This window comes from Anopheles cruzii, chromosome 3, assembly GCF_943734635.1.
Source record: "Anopheles cruzii chromosome 3, idAnoCruzAS_RS32_06, whole genome shotgun sequence".
In the NCBI taxonomy this organism is placed as follows: Eukaryota; Metazoa; Arthropoda; class Insecta; order Diptera; family Culicidae; genus Anopheles; species Anopheles cruzii.
The window spans coordinates 41907693-41931253 of NC_069145.1; the positions used below are offsets into that span (position 1 = coordinate 41907693).

At 48.4% G+C, this 23561-nt stretch overlaps 1 protein-coding gene across 1 annotated transcript; it reads left to right on the forward strand.

Annotated features, from left to right (window-relative positions):
- The first annotated feature begins 5667 nt into the window (after positions 1-5667).
- LOC128270427 (histone acetyltransferase KAT7-like) lies at positions 5668-23032 on the forward strand. Its single transcript, XM_053007826.1, has 2 exons — positions 5668-6584; positions 22924-23032. Exons 1-2 carry the CDS (start codon positions 5668-5670, stop codon positions 23030-23032), a joined length of 1026 nt encoding a protein of 341 aa, XP_052863786.1.
- The last annotated feature ends 529 nt before the right edge of the window (positions 23033-23561 follow it).

Genomic DNA, 23561 nt, shown 5'->3' on the forward strand with positions numbered 1-23561 from the left:
CTGGGATGTTAGAGCGGCACAGGAATGATTGTGTGCGGCTCTTGAAGGAGTTTACGTTGATGCATGAATCAAACTTTGAACAAAAAAGCCACGTGTTTCTACTTAGACTCGGCACTGTTCAGCCCATGTGTAAGACACCGCGAACGGTGCGATTCGAATTGGTGCCAATCTGTAGTCGGCTTCTCGCCACCTCCGCAGACGTTCGCCTATGTCAACACGTTGCCACAACTGTACGCTCACGGAGGACCGAGGAGCGTGTGAACACGGACACACTTCGGTCTGCCAGTGGAGACACACAGAAGTCTGCCAGTGGAGAGGCACCAAAGGACCTCCTCGGAGCCACATTCCGTCTCAAGTGTCGTCCGCACGTCACTCGGTACCGAGGTGCGAGTAAAAGTTAATCTAAGAAATCGGATCAATCATCATCGATTTGCTGCCATTTTCGCACGCCACATCACCGTTCGATGGTGTGTTACATCGCCGCTGCTCACTCACCGGGTCCATCTCACCGGAAGGAACCGCACGGCCCGGCGTTTCGTCTCTCAGTCGCCGTCGCCACTATCCCGTTACGGACAAAAAACCGGGATCCGTCTTGCTTGGGACTCGGCCAGCATGAATTCGGATTGCGTTTGATTGGAAACCGGATACCGGTCGCTCGGGTACCGCACACACACAAACACTCTAAAGATGGTCTCTTGTTTAATCCTCTGCAGTCGGCAGTTGGGGGCGAGTGTCCACAGGCACCGCTCGCACCGGCAGGGAGCTCGGACATCGGATGCCGCCAAGCGTGCATGTCGGATTAAAATCAAAGTCATACGCTACCAGATCGCTAGCAGGCAGATACTGAACACTGCCTGGTGCGTTCGAGGCCGGAGCAAGGTAAATCACTTACGGTATCGCAACGAATTCAGTTATGAAATGCAATGTCAATTAGTCGTGCACGGCGCCGTGGAAACTGCAGTTCGGGGTCCGGGGACCAAGGTGACGCTGTTGTAACCCTATCCGCCGGCAACCACATAATTGCCGATGCTGAGCTCGTCAGAAAGCACCGGCCCGTGCCACGACGGGTAGTATGGCAAATGAAATTACCGGAAGTAGTTTTCTGCACGACACGTTACGGGAGCATCCGTAGAGCGAGTCAACATCGTCACCGTGCGCCCATCTCTGGCAGCGAACTCAATAAGCAGACGGTCGGGATGAGATGGTATAAATCGCGTTTTTTACTCGACTCTCCAGCGCAATCACTTTAGCAGCGGTAATTTCATTTTTACCTTCACGCACAGACATTTCATGCAAGTGAGCGATCGGCCCTTAGGTCTCTGGAGCACCTCAGAGCTTTTGCTTTGCCGTGCATTTTCATTTTCGAAGTGATGCAGTTTGCGATGTGAAAACCGTAAGCAGGCACGGTATTTCCAGTTGGCGCACAGATTAGAGTGACAGTCGGCTGACAGCCACAACTCTAGTGTCTGAACCCCAAACGGATGGAGCTGAAAGAGATACCTATCTGGTTTGTTTGGAGCTTCATTTTGAGCAGATGTTGAAGAATTTTTCCGTACGACTGGCTCTATACCTTCACTATATTACTGTTGCCGAAATGAAGGTAAACTGTACTAGTGTTGTAGAGCATTCCTCGTCACCTACAAAACACATATTCCATGAACCTACTAGCTGATAACTAAATTATAACACCTAAACTCGGTACTAAATAGTCTCTGTGGGTCTCTGTGTACCTGAGGGAAGAATCTAGTTAGCAATAAACTAGATAAGTAACCCACCATAACTAGTAACCCACCATAGCAAACTGAATGAATTTGCTCAAAAGCTATTGTTGTTACACTTTCGCCCGGTTGCTCCCGGAAGAAAGAACATTGGCCACGTACATCAGTAACTCAAAAAGCCTGAAGTCGTGAGCCATGACCCCTCCAGGAGACTTTGAAGAACAAAGTTCATCGGGAGGGAAGCTCGCAGAAGGAGAACATGGAGCTGGCGATGTGGCTATTTATTGGCCTAAAGCTGTAATGAAACCTGGCCCGGTGGCCGTTGTGAGCCAACAAAGACACAATTAAAACTCAATCAACGTTTGTCGGTGATTGTGAAGATCCAATTTTGCGGTCGACCACTCAGCCAAAGCCTAGCCTAGTGTCTCGTGAGACTAGAAAAGAATCTGGGAGGGATAACTCGAAGTAAGAGAAATCATACGGGCAGTAACGGCAGTCGGTTTTCATTGCCCAGCCTTCAACAGGGAAGAACTGATGGATTATAACCGATTTTTGCACCGTTTTCAATTTTCAAGATTGAAGTCTTTGTCTTTCTTGCACCTATTGGGGGAGGAATTGTAGGAGCTGAAGTGTTGAGTGCGTCGGATGCGTCGGATGCGTGTAATGAAATTAGCAGGTCGACACTATAATAAAAGTACATCTATTCATCCTACTACATGGTTCGAAAGTTGGCCGTGATCGATACTGGCCGTTAAAGCGCTTAGGAATGGACCGGCTGGTTCTGGTTTAAATGTGACTACTGATTCAAGAACATCGAACAGCTCCAGGGCATCAAGTGACGTGATGAAGCGTTTGCATGACGGCCGTCTGGAAACGAAGGAACTACAAATGAGATCGTGGACCAACGTGGAATGTGCACGAGATAGTCTAGGTAGTTTCTTGGTTTTGCCTTCTCCTTAGAATGCATTCCGGCCAGTGAAATTACAATGGCACCATCTCCACCGAGCGGACTGTTGTTTTGACAGGGATTATTGTTGCTCCTCCATGCCCATGTTTTTCCCCCAGAGTTTCGCTATGCCCTGGAGCTACTCATGGCAGTGTTTCGACCGTGAGCAGACAGTGAAGTAACAAATGGACGCACTCCTACAGGCTGTCAGGCCCGGGTTGGCCGATTTTTCGATATAAACGGTCTGTAGCAGTCATTGCGAGCCCGCGCATTCTATTTGGGAAAAAATGTAACCGAACGAGAGCGCACGACTAGGCAGGAGTAATTATTTCTCCATCTATTATTCAAATCCGTTTCGATTGGATGGCGTTCGGATGGGACAGGATTGGTCCGGAAAAGCCACTAGGGATGCTCCCCGTGGAGGATGTACTGACGCGGACAAACGTTTGCTGGTGTCACAGAATGTAGATCAATGGCCAGCATTTTCAAGAGATTAGAAAGATATACTGTGCTTCTTGGATTCGGCGACAGATCACTCAGCAACTTCGGGGCCTTGTCAAGCTTCTTCGAGGCCTTTATTTAGCCTGATGTTGCCAGGCTCTTGCAGGGTAGGTATAACAATTCTTCAAAAGCGTTGATGCTGAAATTTAATTATCAGAATGAGAATCAACTGAATTATATTGTGCCTTTTTAGTTATTTTTAACGCTTGTTAACTTTGCTTTGTTAAACGCTGTGGGAATTATTTAGAATAAATGAAAAATATGGAGCTCGACATCAGTGCGATGTCGGAGAAGTGATGGAACCTGTGTTCATAGGACACGTAACGTGTACTAATGTGCCCTATTGATTTTGCAACTTGTTCCCATGGGAAGGACTCCAAAATAGGTTAACTATATCACATTCCGGCAGGACAACCTAAAGGAGTGCTTGTTTCCGCCGAAGTCTGCCGCTACAGCTGACAAATGCCGAGAATAAATATTTCATGTCAAACGCTGTAACTTTTGCATATTGTCAATTCGTGTGTTCATCTGTATGCAAATGATGTCGTACCGAAGTTCCTTACAAACAAGACACGTGGCTGGTGCCATTTTGTGAAACAGGCGAATACGTTTGTTCACTTCGTACACAATTGTCAATGGATTCCATAGTATAGAACTGTAGCGTACAGTAAGATAACAGCATAAAATTAGTTAAGAAAACATGAACAAGCAAACAATTCTCATAAAAACAAATACCAAGTAACATGTTTACAGTCATGTAAACATTATCCAGTCTACTATCATATTATCCAGGGCTAATATTATCCAGTCTTGGGTGGTTCACCCTATATTAGTTTTGGTATGAAAATTAGGCAACCTCGCCGAACATAAATTGCAGAGTCCACTTATAATAATGGTATAGTGAGCCGAATTGCCGAATATCGTCTCGGATAAGGGTCAGACCTGGATTGTGTTAAGCTGATTTCATAGTAATGTGAGGATATATAAATACAACTACTTAAGAGATGTTTCTGAAAACGAATGACTTAAGAAGATAAACGGATCCACCATGTTTCTTAGATGAAGTAGCGTAGTTTTTTCTTGATTTTAGAGAAACGCGCTAAGCCTTATTTATTTAAGTAGTGAAATTAGAGTTCGAGAAACTGTTCCCATACTTTTCCCGTATTGAGATCTCCTTGTGCGATAATTTAATTTTTTTGTATTTGTATGGCAATAGATTTTATTATTTGTTTTATAAAGAAAGCACCGAACTGTGCCGGCTTTGAGTGAAATTGCCCAAAACCAATTGCGATCGACTACGTAATTTTAAACGCGTTACTGGGAGGCCACACGAAGCGTAAAACATCCATTTGACATTAATCTGTAATCCGTGTAATTAATCCGCGTAATTAATCCCGTGACTTATACAGGATTCGACATTATAGATTAACATCAAATCGAGTTTTTACGCTTCATGTGGCCCCCACGTTACAGTGTGAATAGCGTTGCATTGCATCATAACGCATAACGCATAACGCATAACGACGTTACGGCTGGTTTGTTTACATGGTTGACATTGCGATGCGTGTTAAAATTCAATAAACTTTGGCGGTTGAATACCCATACGCAATCGCTCCAAATTACTAATCGCTCCGAAACTACCAATACAACGAAGCTTTTGTGTGACCTTTCTTGTGAGTCCAAAACTTCACTGACGTTTCGTTTCATTGCTGACCACAATGCCAGAAGAAGTAAATCAGGTAAGTTAACGGCATCAAGAGTCTCCACGAACAGAACCGGCGTTGAATGTTTCAGCTGTTGTGCTTTCGAATCCCGCAGCGGCATCTGTTCCGCGAGGACACCATCGCTGTTCGATTGCTGGAAGCGAAACGGCAAGGCGTAATTGCTTCGGCGGACCGGACCGACAGCGCGCTACAGAAAAGAAACCGCTCGCGAAGAAAGTCCGAGCGGCCGGCGGCCGTCCCTAATATATTGTGCATCGAGTGTCTTAAGACTGGCCAGAGTGGCCCCATCGACCATAAAGCCGAGCCGATGAGTTCCTGCGAACGGTGCGGCATTTCACTGCACGACACTTGCTCCATCAGAGCCACCGATGGCGATCCATCCGTACCTCTATCTCGACTGGTGGCTGCGGGGAACCGTTGGTTCTGCGACGAATGCGAACCCTGCGATGTATGCTGCGTCACGAATGAAAGCCTAAGCGGTGTTCCGCGCTGCGTAGTGGAATGTGCTGGATGTGCGCTTCGATTTCACTTCCAGTGCATGGCGCCGCAGGTGCCTCCGGCTGCGGACGTTAGAACCGCCTGGTGGTGCATCCGCTGTGACGCCGCAGATAAACCTGAGCATGAAGATAATTGTGAAGGAGAAAAACTTGGGAAAACCGACCTGAGCACAGGTGATGACGTGATCGGTTCCGTGAACGCGACAACCATTATTACAAAACCTACATTCGTACGGGGCCATATAAACGAATCCGAGCTGATCAATGGACGAATTGAGGCTATGAGGATTACCCTAGGCGAACGGGTAACGGAGGACGATTTAGCCATCTATCGAGAGGTGCTGCTGCAAAAGTGCCAGCTGGAGCAGGACAACCTGCAACGTACGCCGGAAACAATTCAGTTTGGTAAACACGTGATCGACACCTGGTACTCGAGCCCCTTCCCACAGGAATACGCGAAACTGAATGTGCTGTACATGTGCGAGTTCTGCCTAAAGTACATGAAAAGTGGCGCGGAACTCCGTCGGCACCAGAGAAAGTGTGCTTTGCGGCATCCGCCGGGACTGGAAATTTACCGCGACGGCGATTTAGCGATGTTCGAGGTGGACGGCAACGAGCAGAGGCTGTACTGTCAGAGCCTGTGTCTGCTGGCCAAGCTGTTTCTCGACCACAAGACTCTGTACTTCGACGTAGAGTCGTTTCTGTTCTACGTTATGACCAAACGTGATACTCGTGGCCACCACGTGGTGGGCTACTTTTCGAAAGAAAAGCACAACCAGGCTTGCTACAACTTGTCGTGCATTCTGACGATGCCACAGTACCAGCGACTGGGTTATGGCCGCTTTCTGATCGATTTCAGCTATCTGTTGAGCCGGGTAGAGCAGACAACTGGCACACCGGAAAAACCGCTCTCCGACTTGGGACGAGTATCGTACCAGCGGTACTGGTGCTCGGCGGTCCTGTCCTTTCTGTACCTCAATCGTTACGGTTCCCTAACGCTGGAGGGTATTTCCAAGGAAACGGGATTGTCGGTTGGCGATGCTGTGCAGGCTTTGCGAAACCTGGGATTCATCTGGTACCGGCGTGTAGCGCGCACGTTCACGCCGATCGTATGCATCGACTGGCGGCTTGTTGATCGCCATCACGAGCGTCGAAAGGGTTCCCCCAAACGGATCGAACTGCGAGAGATGTGTCTTCGGTGGGTTCCGAAGCGATTTGTCGTTGCGATTAATCAAACGGTCCTCCAAGCTCGTGGCCAGGAGGAGAAGACTGGGCACCGCTCAAGCTCACAATCGGATTTAAGCTCAGTGGTAGAGAACGGTATGTCCCGCACGAGCACTGGCCGGCGGCGTGTTCGCTCGCGTCGATACAGTGAATCGATCTTCTCGCTGTCCTTGACAACAGGCACTCCGAAGAAAAAAAGGAATACTAGCGGGGCCGCGGAAGTCGAAGGAAAAACTTCCACAAGTTCACCGGACTTTGTGTGCGTAACACCCTTGGCAGCGTCCCCCGGCCGAATATCGTGGTACTCTGCCACGACCACCCCGGAAGGAGAGGTTTCTCTCGATAGCGTCGAAGCGTTCATGGGTACGCCTAAGAGTGAGTTTTTGAAATCATCCCCCGAAAAGCTTTTGCACAGTTTCTCGCCGATCGCCCCATTTCGTCAGTTTACCGGAAATGACGACCGTACGGTTGTTGTCACTAATCCATCAAACGGTCCTGATCACACACAGCCCTTCACGCCATCGGTGCGTTTAGGTAGGTGGCAACATTTGCTAAACACAACGCCATTGAGAGGTGGGAAAAGGAACTATGGCGAGGGAATGAAGACCATCTCTGGCCAACTGAAGACGAACGGAAGACGCAAACTGGACCTGGATGATCGGGGCAGAGTACACGAAGTGCGCACGGATGGTGAAGATTCGTGCCAAAACGTGGACTGTCACGTTACACCAAAACGACAAGCGAACATGCTGGAGAGGATGAGACCGGACCGTTTTGCTGGTCCCAACGAAGATATTTTACGCAGTAGGGAGAACACGAACTGCAAAGCCGGGACCTTGCCACAGACTGTATAGGCACGGACAAGGGAAGACTTACTCGTGGCGATATTAGAAGCGATATGTACCTATTTATTTTCGTCTATTCACAATTTGCTGCCAAGATCGTGCAGGGAACTGGAGAAAATGAATGTAATACCCACCGATCCCGAGGGTAGCTGCTGACGTAGAGACACTTGCACGTTTTCTTTGGCAGGAGAAAAGAAAAAAAGAAGAAAAATTGAAATGCATTAGGCTTCCCCTTTTTTATTCAATAAACATGCCGCATCAGTAAGATTTATTCTGATTCCGAGAATGGATGGGCCGCTCAATGGGTAAGGCTGGGCCATCAATTGCGGACGACAAATAGGTTCAGGCTTTTTCCTGCTGCACATTCTCTGTGGCCTACCGTATTGCGCTCATTTTTGCAAGAAATTTTTCACTCCCATCGCTCCCGAATGTCCTCGGCTTAGCGGCCTTATGTTATCTTACCGGCGGTCACGTTTACGTTCCCTGAACTTGAACTTCTTCAACCCCCGGTCCGTGTGTCTTCCAGCGGCTCCATACATTCCGAGCTGCTTGCTGGCAACCCGAAAAAACATCGTGCCATTCCGGGACTGCAGTCTCTGCAGGCGTCACGGTGGCGCCCATTTCTCAATCGCACAAAAATATGAAGGTAGTTCCAGGGCCAACGGGTCACGGTACGTTTTCTATCCCTCGCAGTTGTCACTGTGCCAGCGGCAGCTCGTTTTGCACGCTCTATAGACACCGCTAGTCTGCCCATTAAATGTTCCGGAAAGATCCGTCGCTTTTTGTTTACGGTTTCGTGTACGCGCGAGAACAAGTTTTTGGCAAACATTTGGCTATCGGATGGCCACCGCTTCCATTCATTCTGGCTCAGCGGGGGGAGCTTTTATCTTAATCGAATGTCGCTCACGCTTTTGCCCAACTTTGCCGCGCCGCGGCAATCGAAACCGCAACATTTCCCGGAACTGCCACCACGCTGAAGGGCCACGCCGTAACTTCTTTCACCTTTAGGGAAAGTATATTTCTGCATTTTCGAGGCTATAGTTAGTAATTCAAGTAATTAAACTGTCTTTCTCTTTTTAGTACAAAACATGCTCTTTGCACCAGACGTGGTGCCAGATGTAACCACGCTACAAACAATGGCTTCTTCGATGGCAAAACGCGGCGGCGCGGCGTGAACGTGCGGCGAAACGTACTTTAAAGGCAGTGGAACCGCATGGTGGGTTGACCGAGATTGTAAGACAGTTAAGACAAGATAAACCAAAAAAAATTCGATAATTACATAGACATGCTAGGGGTCGCCTAGTGGCCAGTTTTCTTGCACTCCCCAGTATCGCTCATTTCACGATCCGCTTTGCCGTATTGGTCGTAAATTTGCTGCGGAAGTGTTTCGCAAGTGGCGCACATCCCGATTAATCATCCCGATTGTCCAATATGCCACATCCAGCTGGGTGGATAACGCTGCTCCCACAAGCGACGCCACAGTGCGGCAGCAGCAGCAGTATAGGGAGATCAATTTCCAGATTTCCACAGCGAGATGAGCGTGGCGCATAATTAAAACGTTTTACGGAACCGGGATTGATTATATTTGCTATATTGGAATTCAATAAAATCCCCACCGACCGGGGCCGGTGGTAGTTTGCCGGATTCAATCGCGAATCCCAAATCGATCCAATTTTCGGGCAGTGTCGAAACGTGGCGACCGCCTAATTGCGTTAAGATGCCATCCTCGCCATTTTTTCGCCGATCTCCGGCGCTTCGCTCCATCATCGTGGAGCAAAATTAAAAGGGTGTCGGGCGATGAGTTGGATAAAGATGGAAACTGATTAAGGGCGGAAGAGAGAGAGATAGAGAGAGAGGGAGAAATATTAAAAGGAAGTGGCTCGGTGAAATGAAAAACGTTTATAGCTGAAAAGGGGAGCAAAACAGGAAGACGGTGAACACACCCCCACAAACACACACACACACACACTCTGTGAACGACCAACTGAAGCTCCGGCGGCCATTATTAGGGCAAACCAGGGAGACGGAGATCCAGGACCGGGGAGAAGGCGAAGGCGAACGCGGCGGATATCGATTTTACCGTTCTTTATCCTTCAGGGCCGGCCGATATATCGCCACCGAGCCGTACGGTGGTACGGTGGTGCCTGCGTCCATTTTCTATAGTTATTTTCTTTTTTTCATTCGGTTACTTTCTAGCACTTTCTTACGCGAGGCGAAGAAAATTTCCAGCTTTTTGCACACTGTTGCCGGCGGCCCTTCCCGAAAAGTGGCGCCCGATGTGAGGAAAAGCTTTCAATTAATCATATGCTGACTGCGCGACGGGGTGGATTTTGTGCCCGGAGCTTTTATTGTTGTGTTATTATTTTACCCCCCACTCCCAGTTCCCGCCACCTTGCGGTTCCTGCACAAATCGACCGTCGTCATCGGGCGCCCAGGGCGAAGGCTTCAGCAATTCGGGCCGCCGTTCAGGTGTAATTAATGAAAACGGCGAAGAAAGCGATGCGGACAGAGTCCGCGCCAAGTCGCTTAACGTTAACGACAATGGAATGACCTGGTGGATTTTCGGAGCGCTCCTACGACGCAGACCGCTTCCGGCGGCTTCGTGTGGCTACGCCAGGGTTGACGACCGCGACAGGGCACGGTTGAATATGATTTTGCTTTCGAACCAAGCACCAACACAAACCGGGACATCTTGTCAGAAGGCTGCGATTGTGGGTCTCTCTAGAAAGCTGACCCAAGGTGCTGGTGCACTCAAGCTAAAGTTCTCGACACCACTATGGTCCTTTAATAATAAAACTCATTTAATAAACCCGGGAGTTCAGGTATAGTTTGTGGCAAACCGAGCAGCGAACCGAGCTGGAAACTCTTTCTCAAGTGTAAGTGCTTCAAGCGTAAGTTCTACGCTATGCTTTCGACGTTAACTGATTTGAATACTAGCAAGGGCGCCCGAGGAGGCCTTACCCTGGGCTAAGGCGTGGTTTTGGTTTTTAAAGGCTCTTATAAACTTTCGCCAACAGCAAAAGGCGGGTGTTGCTGGTAACAAGACTACTAACTCTCGGAGTGGAGGACTTGGATTGCGCTGGGCAGCGGGCGTGCCCTCTAGCCCTTTTCCCGTCACATACCAGTAGAGTGAGACCGCTGTCGCAATCGGTTATGAATGTCCAGGACCACAGGTTGGGTAGCCGGCAAAGGCAAGTTGTCAATAGCGGTGAGCAACAGGATGAGAATTCAGGGGGCGCGCAAGATAGATGCCGTCCGCCATCATCACACGAAGGTATGTCGACGAGAGAAGGCAAGAAGTGACTTAAAATTTCGGTTTAAACTCCGTCTCGCCCGCGGGTGGGGCTGCTATCGATGAGGCGCGGAACATTCCATCCATTTCGGAAACTCATGAAATCACAATTTCCCACTCACGCCGCTACCAGTTTGGCGTCTAATTGCGTTATGATGTCGGCGGAGAGATCGGCACCGTACGGCGCGACGGTAGGTGGCGCTACGATGGTACAGCGTGGGAGTTCGCCGACGCTCTAGATGGCCTACCCTCTGCCTACCAGCACCCCTACCCGTTAGGCCTAACATCTCGCCCTCACCCACGGGTCTAATTGTCTTCAAAAAGTCCGAACAAAGGTAATCAAAAACGGTTTAATTGATTTATCATTCGCTGAAGCGCCTTTTTTGCCGGTTCTCTTGCCAGTTCCCGTCGTGATTTGCGCTGAGCGCTCCCTGCTCCCGAGCGGGCATTTACAGGGCGGTTCCGGGGATTAGCGCACCTTCCCATCTTAGTCCCCAGCCTGGCTCATCTCGGAAGAAAATACTCATCCTTGGCACTTTTTCCTCCGGTGCCAGTAGCACCCTCCAATCATCGCCCACTTCCGGTGCAGCTGCACGGCCGGTGGAAAACGGATTGCGAGCTTAAAGTGCTTTCATCGGGGCACTGTCGGTCCCAACCTGAGCGGTTGGTTTGACACACGGCGAAAAATGCGGATCAACGGAGGGTAGTCGGCCAGGCCGCCGTCCGCCACGCCCAACTTAGGGGACCGACATTCGCGAAGGACTTCTCCTTGGCCCCTTAACAGCTGTTCCACTTTAAGTGAAGAACAGAACTGCGAGCCTCAGTTCCCGGGACGAAACCGCAACGGTACCAGAAGCCACGGTAGCGCCGGGTGCCGACCGATCCTTCCTACGGCCACGCTGTCAGTTTTAATAATTTATTTTTGCATGTCGCTGTCTTAACTCAACGTTACACTCAGCCTGCCTGCGAGAGGGCGTTTCACGTGGTGATTTGCATTCAGTTAGCCCCGGGGCACGGCAAGGCAACAGCAGTGTGAAAGCAGAGCACGGATATGCTTCGCCGCGGCAGGTACTTTAATGGAAAACCCAAACCTGACCGTAACACGGTCGTAATGCTTTCGGGAAATCGCACGTTGTTATGATTTCATGGTTCCATTCGGATGGCTCGGATTCATCTTCAGTACATTAGACCACAACTAGTCACAACTGTCTGGTTGTTGTGGTTGGGCTGGTTGGGCTGGGGCCGCTTTGTTGCTTTCTCTCCGGATACCGACATCATTATTTTACTGTCAAACCGTAGTGCCACCGCAAGTAGACCTTTTTATCGAGGTTTCAATGGTACAAGACCTGCCTTACTCCGACACAACGGCAGCAAAAGGAAGGTAGCACACGGCCTACGACCAACGGCGCTAAAAGTTCGCCTTTTTTTTTATTTGGCGTACACCACCGAAAAGGATTCGGAAGTTAATTTAAAGTTTTCCTTTTCGACGCTGACAATGCTCCTTTCAGGTTCGTTTCGCGTGATTGCCGGTGCCCGTAGCGCGATGCATCGTTGCGGTGGTATGCAAATTTGATGGATGTTTTTTATTCTTTTGATATGCGCCGTTAACGCTTTAGTACCGAGTGGTGTGTGTGTGTACCACTGTTTTGCAATCGGGATGTTGGTGCGCTTTGAACTCACTTCGATGGGACGAAACCGGAAACCGTTTGCTTTTAGAAACCAAACGCTGTTGAATAGAAAAGACTCTGAAAGCTCCTTGGCTCGAGCAGGTGTTCATCTGCCTCAGGTGATAACTCGCCGATGTCCTCGCTGATGGTGGCATATGGTGGCACCACAAGGGGCTGGCGAAGCTACTAATGTTTCTCGATCAGGCTAGTGTCACGGTGGTTTGTAGTGAAACAGGCAAAACAGGCACAGGTGATCGGCATTGATTTTAAAACGTTTGTTAAGCAGCTCTATCCTTGGCCGATTTTTATTACTGTTGCAGATGTCAAGGGACAAGAACAGCTGTGAAATAGTGAGATAGGGTGTAAGATACACTGCTGCGACGTGCTTTGGAGTGTTTAAATTCGGTTAAGTTAGAAGGACTGTGGCCACCAACCTGCGGTTTGAAACAAGAATAACACAAGAAACTGTAGCAGATACAGGCTCAGTGCACTTTCAGTTGCTATTTAACAAAAAATCGATGGAAGTTTCAACGTAACGCACTGAAAAAAGTAAGAAACCGACTTGGAACGATCGTCCGGTGTACAATTCTTGCTTCTGATGGCTATATGCAATTAAAATGGAGAGCCAGCCAACCGCAGTAGGACGTGAAGGAGCGTTAAAGGGCTAAAAGGGGTCCGGTACACCGCAGCCTGATGACAAATGGCTTTAAGGGCCCATGTGTATATGGGCCCAAGATGATGTAGGAAGTCACGAAGCCACAGGATATTTAGTTTACGCACTACTTTACACCAGTTGATGCAACTTTTCCGGTGAGTAATTCAAACATTCTTCTGCTTCTTTGACTTGTCAAATAATTTAACTACTGATTTTAATTTTTGTTTTCTCTAAAGAATGTTGCATTTGGTATGTAATGGTATGTAGCTTTTGGTTGTGTTTATCGACAGCGATTTGAAGGCATGCAGATTTTCGCGTGGGAAGTTTGCGGTTCCACCCTACACTTTACGCTCATTTAAATCTTGAAACAGACAAACAGATCGAGTGAAACAGAAAACAGTGCGAGTTGATAGTGAAGTATAACTAAGTAAACAAATGTATTTCAATTTTTCTGCCGAGGATGTTTAGGATGTACCGTGTCGGTTTGTCGGACTATTTGACTACGGTTCGAGGCATCACCTGATGAGTGAGATTCCATAAGATCACCGGAGCATATTTCCGAAGGTTTACACTACCAATTACAAACTCGGACCTTCCAAACCTGCTTGCCTGTGGAACTGGAACTCAATCTGGTCCTAATTGGTTGATACGGTATACTGTAACTCGGGTTTGTTTCTCCGCCCATTCACCGTTTAAGAAGTTGACGACTGTGGGCACCGTTTCGCGGGAATATGAACTGGCCGTGGTTGGCAGTGATTATGTTAGTTCGTTCTAGATTAGCGTCGCGTTTGGTGTGCGTGATTTGTTGAAATCTTCTACCGATTGCCAAAAGAAAATCCTAATTGCCCAAGGCTGGCTGGCGGCTACGCGGCACATGTGAGCGGCACGCGCCACAATGCGGCACGTTAACACTCCAGGCACGCTCCCGTAGTTGAGATTGTGGAGCCGTGAAAACAATCTTCGAGCCACGGGAAGAAGTTGCAGGTTGCAGGGTGAGGTGCAGGACGTAATTGTGTCTATCATCACGTGAACCATTAGCCGGCAAAAACGCGTCCCGCGCACAGTCCGGATGCTGGTCGGTGTCGGCCGCCCCCACCGGCCATTCCCGGCGAAGAAATGCCGCCAGTCGTGCCGGGACGATGGAATGGTGCCATTGTTTGTGTGTGCTGTTTTTCGTATGTTGTTTTGAACGATTTTTCCGACATTTTTTCGTAACAAAAGCGAAACGGAAAGCCGCCAACAGCAGCACCAGCAGAACGAGTAAACGTATCCATGGGAATGTTTCGGACGGTGTTTCCGTTTGGGTTTTTCGCTAAGGTTTATTTGGTTCAACATTCCACAAAGACCGATGGGCGCTTCTGGCCGCTCTTTATTAGATTCTGCTAATTCAGGGGCATTCCGCTCGCGCCCGTCGTTCAGCCCGAGGACCGGGCCGGGTATCTGGAGCGCAGACTCTTTGCCGTGGCTCGGGCCGAGCAGCGAAAAATCGACTTTCACCAACGCTCAGACCGGACGCTATCGGATGATGGATCACAGACGTGAATCTATCCATGGGCAGCAGATTCCGGGCACCAACCGCGGCTCTGCATCATTTCCGGACGTCATTATTCTCGCTCAGTTCGCCGTAAATCCTTGTGTCATCGCGCTCGGCCAACCGGAAGCTAGTGGACGGTCGGTTGCAATTCGGTGCGCTTCTTGGAAGCACCAGCAATTGGTGGTTATGGACGGGGCTTCGTACGGATTGATGCTTTACGACGATTCCATCCAAAGCGTCCTCCGTGCACACGGCCATAGGATGGGCATCTGGGAAGCCTTCCGGCGTGGGCCCCTCAACCTCAACGTTACTGTGCACCGAAAACCGGCACGTGAACCTCAAAGTGTGGAGCAACAAACATTGATTGCACCATCGAGTGGTTGATGTCCGGAATGGGCGTCAGACCAATCATCAGACCCAGCACCGTGGAACCTTGACTTCCGAAGCCCCGCGGGTCTTTTGATATTCGCGCCAGGTGCCCATTGGCAGGTGAAATTGGGTTCTGCCTTTGCCGAATATGAGACCTTGCTGCAATCTCGGAGCCGCACCGTGTACCGTACGGCGGTCCTTTGACACCAGTATTGCACCAAGGGTTGCCTTCCCTTCACTGACTGAACCTTGCGAGGCCGAAACCAGAGGGGTGTAGTAGTGTTATTTAATTTTTTGAATGCTAATAAAATCAATACTTAATGTTAAAAAAAACTCGAGCTGCGTCCTTGCTAGGGATGGTTTGATTCAATTAAGGCGGGAAAGAAATATGGTGATTGACGAGCCCACTGCTCGGTCATTATTTCGTATCTTGATCGAAACACAGATGGCCTCGCTCCGCACCAGCACGGTCGGGTGCACCGACAGGTCGTACGTCGGGCCCTTCAGATGAAACAGCAAACAACATCGCGCCAGCCATCGTCAATCGAAAAGTCGACGAGGACTTTGGGGGACCTCGGCCCACCGGGTGGTGTAATTGAAACCCGGCTACCACAACCGCTAGAATGTTGAATCGAATGAATCAACCTTTTGCGGGATGCGTTTCACATTCTGATGGATCACCGCTAATAACGGGCTTAAACCTGAACGTAATTGGCGGCTAAAATCAGACCAGTCGGCCGGAAAGGCAAAAAGCACTCCAACAGCAGCAGCAGCGATACCAATCCGGCCTTTTTACTCTAATGCATCGTGAATGGGGAATTCCCGGAAACATTTGTCCCTATCGAGTAAGGGTCCGACTGATGCAGGGGGTATGGCGAACCATGTAAAATAGCTTTCCGAATTTGCTGCTCAAAGTGGAATTTAATTCGATTTAAAATTGATTGACTGTCCGGTATTCGTGCTAGTTGTTTAAGTATTTAAATTTATTTCCATGCAATTATGAGAAACGATCGATTCGACGTAGCGCTTTAAACGTGTTATTGAGTAACGGAGGTCACGGTTGTACCCGGTTCGAAATCAATCCACAAAACCATTGATAGTTTCATGCATCGTTTCTCTTTAACGGTATGTCTAGACGTCGCAGTTGGTGTTATCGAAGCAACACCCATCGATGTTACAGGTGAAAACTGCTATAAGAGCCGTCGGTTTCAACTCCAACGCAACGCAAGTTAAATTTCGCTTTTTGAGACGAAAGGACCAGTCACTTTATTACTTCCCGTTTTTAATTTAAAATCCCCAATCACAATATCTTGTTTTTCAGAAAACAGTGCCAAGCCACGTTTCAAATGAGTGACGTTCCCAGTGACGAGAAACGTTCAAAAACCCCCTAGAACTGATAAAAATGCTTTAAAAGTTTATTTGCCAGTTTTTCTTCCAGCGCAGTAAATTTCACGTGTCGATTACCATAACCGGGACCATCCCCGGTTTGAGCAGGTTTTTTTCGGAAAATACAGTCCACATTATAGGGCCTCGGTTTGTCGAGTCAGCGCACGTATTTGTCTCGAGAGAAAAACGTTTGAAAATTTCACATATTCTGTCCTGGGGTTCTTTTTTCGTGCGCGGGTCTTCGGAGTTTTTACGACCTTTCGGTTACACGTTTTCAAATTAGCGTATGGGCCGTGTATATTGATGCCTTCACCGGTGAGGTGCTTTGTGGGACTACCTAAACGTGTGAGCATTACGTTGGTAAATAAGTAATTAAGGTAACATCGCAGCTTAGTACTGCCTGTGAACATCGCGGGAACAACCGAACGTGGCGATGTTCGAAAAAGCTATAGCAATAAAGTTGTTGTGTAACGAACGATTAACAAGCGAAGCGCAACATTTGATTGCCATGTTGCTTCTGGTCCGCCATAAAAGACCGGTTGGATGGTTGTTTAAAGATTACAAAACCCGAAAAACCTGTACTAAATCTATATGCAAAGCAAGAAAATCTTGTTATAACTTCCGAAAGAGATGGTAAGAGACACTAAGAAAATTAAACAGAAATTCGAAGAATGCACATCAATTACAGTGGAGTGAAAGTAGGCTTTCGATTATTGGTCGTTTAGACACGAAAATTATATTACATGCTCTTGTTGCTTTATTTGCTCTGCCACTAGGTTTTACTTAAGCTCTTTGAATGTTCTAAGCGTTTGAACAAACATTCATTACTTTATCGGAAGATGGCTGTAGCGATAGGTGAAGTATCGATCGTACCGTTTTCAAGCTGACAATTCAAACCTCAGAAGTGCTTATGCTGTTTTTAGTTCATTCCATTCGTTTGTGAGTTACAGAGTGTTCACAATGGAAGTCAACAAAGAGAAAACTCGGTACATTTTACAGTTCTTCTTCGGTAATGGCGAAAATGGTAATTCGGGCTACCAGGTAATTATACATGCAATTTTGGTTTGGTCGACACGGTTCAGTTGTTTTTTATGTTAAAAATGCATCTCCCACAGGCACGCCCGTCGTCGAAAATGTCGATAAAAGCACAGAAATAATCAAAGCTGATCGCCATATTATAGTCTTCAACAGTGGGATCGTTGATACAGGATAATTGCAACGTTTAATATACACCCAAACCTATTAGAGTAAACCAAATGTTTTTATGGATCTTTTCCTACAAAAATGAACGACTGCTGTAGGAAATGTTATAACCTACTAAATCAAGGACACAATTATGGTCGAGTGGTCGAGTTGTTTGCCGGCACGTAAAGTATGTTGACGTGTACTTGACCTACTTTTATTAATAGTCTCATGCGCAAATTCATAGGAAAAATGTTCCAGACATGCCTTCGTTTGGTCTGCTGACAGATAACAGTCTTTTTGCATTGACAGGCCACGGAAAGCACTGCCCATTCCGCGAAACCTGCGGTGGAAACAGTCACCGAAGTAATGGCAGCTCGTTCACTTTGATTGGCCAATTTGGAAGGAAAGGAACGGGGCCAACTGCTACGGTGCCTGGTTCGCCGAACCAACTTGGCCTAATAGTTCTCGAATTAGAGATCGAACCGAGATCGGTTTCCCCGTTCGCCCCCCCCCCCCCCCCGCTGATGTTTGGCCAGTGGTCTCTCTCTCTCACACACACACACGCACCGTCGTTACAAGCCATTTGGCATTCCGCGAGCGCGATCCACGTGGCTTCCGTTTCCACCGACACAGTAATTAACAATAATTGTCCTAAATGTTTAGCTTTCAGCCTCGGACACCCCTAACTCGTCCGCGTTCCCCCTTGCGCCGTAGTGGCTACAGGCGAGCGGCGAGTCCGGTTTCATCCCTGATTAAGCCCCCGATGGCCTCGCGTTTCACTGGCACCGCGGCACAATAGGAAAAAGGCGGTCATAAGTCAACTACAGTCAACAAAAAAACTGAGGGTTTTAGTTGTATTAGCGTAAAATAGATTAGTTATCTATGACAAATCCGAATTTTTAGCCTTTCATGTTGCGTAGATTCTGAGAAATCATCTGTCAAAGTCGAAAGAGTGATAAAAATGGCTCTTTAAAACCAATTTTTATCAGCTACTTTAACGCGATCGTTAGCACAGTTCTGCAACGGTAATGTACCTGTATTATACATCATTTGAAAGGTAGTGAATCCTTCTTTCGTATGAAATAATCAAATGTTTACGTTTGACATTGCTAGTATATTTTTATCGGGAATTAGTATAGAAAATTATGAAAAAATACAGTTTTTCAACTTTGGTAATACAGGAAAAAAGTTCTTCGTGGCCAGACGCCTAAACGATGCATTACAATAGAAGTTAAGGTAATTTTAAACGATTTCCAGTAAGTTCCGATAAGCGAATTTTTGCGACAAATTTAGCAAATTCCTATTTTAAGAAAAAAAATGATGATACAAACTTGGTATTAATGGAGCCGCCTAGTGTCTGATTGCAGAAAATTCACGCATTTGCAGAGGAATATCCATTGAAACATTTTGATGCAATACAGATTGCATAACCCAGGCGTTTAGATTGGGCATTAAAAGATTTTAGTGTCATTAAAATTGCATAGCTCAGGCGTTTAAAAACCTTAAAATAACGAAAAAAGCTTATTTAATATACTTGAACGCGTGCATTACACAAAAAAAGTTGAATTTAATCAAAACACATGCAAAGAAAACAAAAACGTTGAAAAAAGTCCATAGATTCCTCCAAAAAACACTTATGTCCGCCTTTCCCATACAAATTCCCTACTGTGCGCGGGTGGCACTGGGGGGGGCGCTAGGCCCTGTGGATGCTGTGGAGTCACGGCAGCGGCTACCGGGCTGCAGCTCGCATGTTCCGCCGGGTTCCATAATTAATGAGCTACAGTCGCGGAACGCCATTATGCTGCTGCCGGTGCTGGGGAGCGCCGAGCATCGATGTGCTGGCCACCGTGTGTGTACCGGGCCATGCGAAAGAGAGGGAGGGAAAGGGAAAGAGAGAGAAAGAGACAGAGGGCGGTGACAGCTGAAAACGATGTAAGGAGCCAAATGTGCGGCTCCGATGTATTCAGCGAGTCTCGGCGGTGGTTTCAGGTTTTTGATTGAGTCCTTTCAGGAACAACACACTCAAACACACACAAAAGGATGACCAGGGCCAGACCGAGCGCGGGTTGTGCATATTTTGACGTATGTAAACAGAGCCCCACGGGAAGAGCAACGTCTTGGGCACGGTTCCCGCCTTGGCATCCGGGTCTCGCGTGTATGCACATGGCAGTACTTCAAACAAGGACGCCAATTTCATCGCACACACACACACACACGGACACGCACGCATCACTAACAGACACGAGCCCGGGAGGAGACGACGACGGGTGTCCAACCCTTTGCCGTCGCCGTGCCGTTCGGAGGCATTCGATATTCAATATCTTTTATCGACCCTTCCGCACACGGCCCACCTCATCCCACCAGCGCCCCCGAGTGCGGCAGACGAGTGTCCCACTTGAAATGGAAAATTGATGACTCTGATCCGCCAAAAACTGTTTCGTTTCGATGATGCTGATGACGATGCTGCCGCACGGGTGGTGCGTCATAAAGGGAAATCCATTTGGGCGCTCGCAAAGTTTTCCCCCCTCCTAGTGGCGGATGTGTCCGCCCAAAAGAGGACCCACACGGAAGTGGTGGTGTGTGTGTGCGGTGAAGCGGTCACCCTTGGTGCTCCGTACATCGCTCCTTATATCGTTATTGGAGTGATTGGGTCCGTTGGCTCCGCCGGGCCGGGCGAAAGGTGCTCCTTGTCGGGACGCGGGAAAACGACAATCAAAGAAGACGATACCGGGGCCGGGACACACCGGGAAGGCTGGGGACATCCCCCAGGAGGTGGGGCGAGGAAGGTAAAGTTTGTTGATCGGCATCGGCACGGAAGTTCGCCTGTGCACACTGATTGTTGTACTCTGGCGCGACGAAGCAAGCGAGAGAGAGAGCCGAAGAAAGAACCGGAAATGGCTCTATCAATGGCCGCTGCCGAGTGGCTCGGCACCAAGCGAATCCTAGATGGTGTGTGTGTGTGTGCGTTTGTGTGACCGAAGCACAGGGAACAGGGAAGCAAACAGAGTGCCGAGCCGACCGCATCCGGGTTCTAAATGCCGCGGGCCGTCCGTGAAGTGGTCGTCAATGGCCCACGCAGCCCGTGGAATCAGGAACCCCGTCCGCGTCCGTGTCCAACAAGTTTGAGCACGTATCGGGCGGGCCGTCGTGGGTATTTGTCGGAAGCAACCAACAGGTTTCCGGTCGCCCACCGGTGTCGACGGTCCTCGAAGACGCTGGGCCCGGCTCAGAACCTGTCTTAATTAATATTCTTATCAGGCGGCCACTGGTATTCGCTCACGCCGAGCCGAGCCGACCGCAAGGCATATGCCGACAGGACGATTCGCACGACCGCCGACCGAGTGTCCCAGAATGCCCAGGTGCCCCGTTTTGGTATTCTACGGAAGTGCGTGTTTGATAATACACGGAAAAGCATCTTGTTAAATTACTCGGGCAATCCTAATAAATAGTAACAACAACGTGTAAAGGGCCCGTTGGGGCGTTTCGTTTGTTCCGGTTGTGGTTGTTGTCGAAACATTATTTATAGCCACGCATCGGGCACGTGCCCGATGCGGGATGCTGAATCATTGTTGACTCGTGCGGGGCCTGTGCGGTGGAGTACAAACCCGGAAGTCCGTGTCCGATTCGGCAGGTGTCGCGAACCACACTGGCACCCAAGCAGCCGAGCTCGCGACGGCTTCGTGTGCGGGTCCGTGGGGCACCAGGCGTCTCCATCGTCGGTTCGGGCTCAGGATTCGCCTCGGCTCGCGGTGCTCACTTCGGATCGAAGTGCACTCGCGATGAAGCGTGCCGATGAGAACCATCGTGAGGAGCCAGCGCTGCTAGCGCCACGCCAGGTTCATGAGCCCGAGCCGTGATCGGGAATGGAGCCGCCTGGTGGCGCACTAATGCAAGGTGTAGAAACTGGCCGGAAGTGGCTTTTTGCCTAAAGCTTCGGCCGACAGGAGCTTCACCACGGCTATGTTATCCGGGTTCCGAACCAGTACGCGTGGTGGACGGGCCAGTTGTAGGCTTTCGGAGAGGGGCCGAGGTCCGGAACAGCGAGAATTTAATTTCACCGCTTTAAGCCATAAACGCAATTTAGTCCCCATTAATGACGAGTCATAAAGATTAGCTCTAATTGAACCACCGTTCTATTATGTTGGGGGTAGTGAAAGCGAAAAAGAGAAATGTATGGGACGTTTTGCTTCGCGGGCACACGTTCAGGAGCTGGAGTTTCGACTGTTCTGCGGTTGTTGTGGGTTGCGGGAAAAGTTCGTACAATCTGACGCAGTATGTTGGGTCTTATCTCTTCTGTTTTTAAGTATATCTTACCATTTGAATAACAGAGCATAACACGGATCATCTTCTTCCACGAAACTTCGGCGAGAAATAATACGATGTTTGTAAGAAAACCCAGGAAAACGCGTACGGAAAACGGAAATTTTGATGTTTGATGCGCGAGTCGGAGTCAAGTATTAGAGCTAAACTGCAAAAAAAAAACTAGTTTTGGTAATATTGTTTTAGTTTTTTATTATTTTTTGGACATGACCGGTTTAACAGATTTAACTACACCTTACGCTGTCACATGACTGACGGCTAAAGTCCTTGTGAGAATTGACGACGCTCCTTTAATACGACCGTGGAGCTTAAAAAACCAAACCTCAACCCACAGCTGTAGCTTAATCATCCTGAGATACGCCATGTTGAACCCACAACACGCCTTTTTGTGTTATCTTTTATTCCCATTATTTTTGGCGCATAGTAGAACGAACACCGATTATCGAGTACCGATATGAAAAGAACATTCATGGTAAAACATACTAGTTCGATGGATCTCAGAAATTCTTTGAAAAAATTTACAGTTACAGTATTTTTGATCAATCAGTTAATATTTGTTAAATTGTGTCTCGGTGGACGAAAACGATATTTTTACATGTCTTATTTTTTCTATCGTTTCTGATATTGGATCTATGCAGGAAAACAACAATATATAAAAAAGAAAGTCGTGTTAGTCACACTTTTTATAACTTAAGAACGGCTGAACCGATTTGGCTAAAACTTGTTGGGGAGGTAGAGCTTAGAACCAGGATAAGGATATAGAATACTTTTTATAAGACCGCGACCGCGATTACTGTGAAAACTGAATTTAAGATTTTTTCAGAAATCAATAATATACGTTAATTTTTATTCTCTTTTTTTTCATCATTTACAATGTCGCGACCAAGACGGTCGAATCTTTCCCGGCAAACCCGTAATGCAAGAAGGATACGAAACATGGCGAATGAAGCATTGATTAGTGCTTGCATCCTAATAGTACAACGAAACATATAACTAAATTTCCGACCAACCTAATGACCAACCTTTTTTTTATTATTTCTTTTCTTCTTTCTCTCCCCAGTATTCAACGAGTATCGAGCACGATGTCACACACGGGATTCCACGAAGTCGAACACCCGACGACGAATAATGGAACAGGAGTCGGTGGCGGCGGTGGACTCGTACCGTGACGGTTATCCGTCAGCAGCGACAACCTCCCAGTGATCGGCAGCTACCAGCAGCGGCTGCACGGTACCGAGTGAGATGGATCGCTGACGCCGAGCCTTCCGTCGATGGATCGGCTGTCGGCGACGATCCTGGCGCGCCACAAGTTTAACTTCTCCGCCAATCTTCACTCCACCGGGACCGCCTCGATGTCCGTAGCAGCACCTTGTTTCCATCACCCAATGGGTGTGTCACTCAGCGTTCTTCCGCACTTTCTTCTGGTAGGAAAGAAGAAGCTGGCTCCTCTGCTGCTGTGAGGAACTGTAGCGGATATACCCGCGGACCGGAATCGCGTGCCAGCTGACGCGTCGCCAGCCAGCTTTTCAAGGCGGACATCACATGGGGTAAGGTAGTGTCCCTGTTGGCCATCGCCTGCGGCCCCTCGGTCGACTGCGTTCGCCTCGCAGGAGGAGATCACTTTAACGGGCCGCTGCCTGGTGGGGGTCAGCTGTGTGATAGGGCTGTTCATTGTAGTGTTTCTCCTTAAGACCCTCG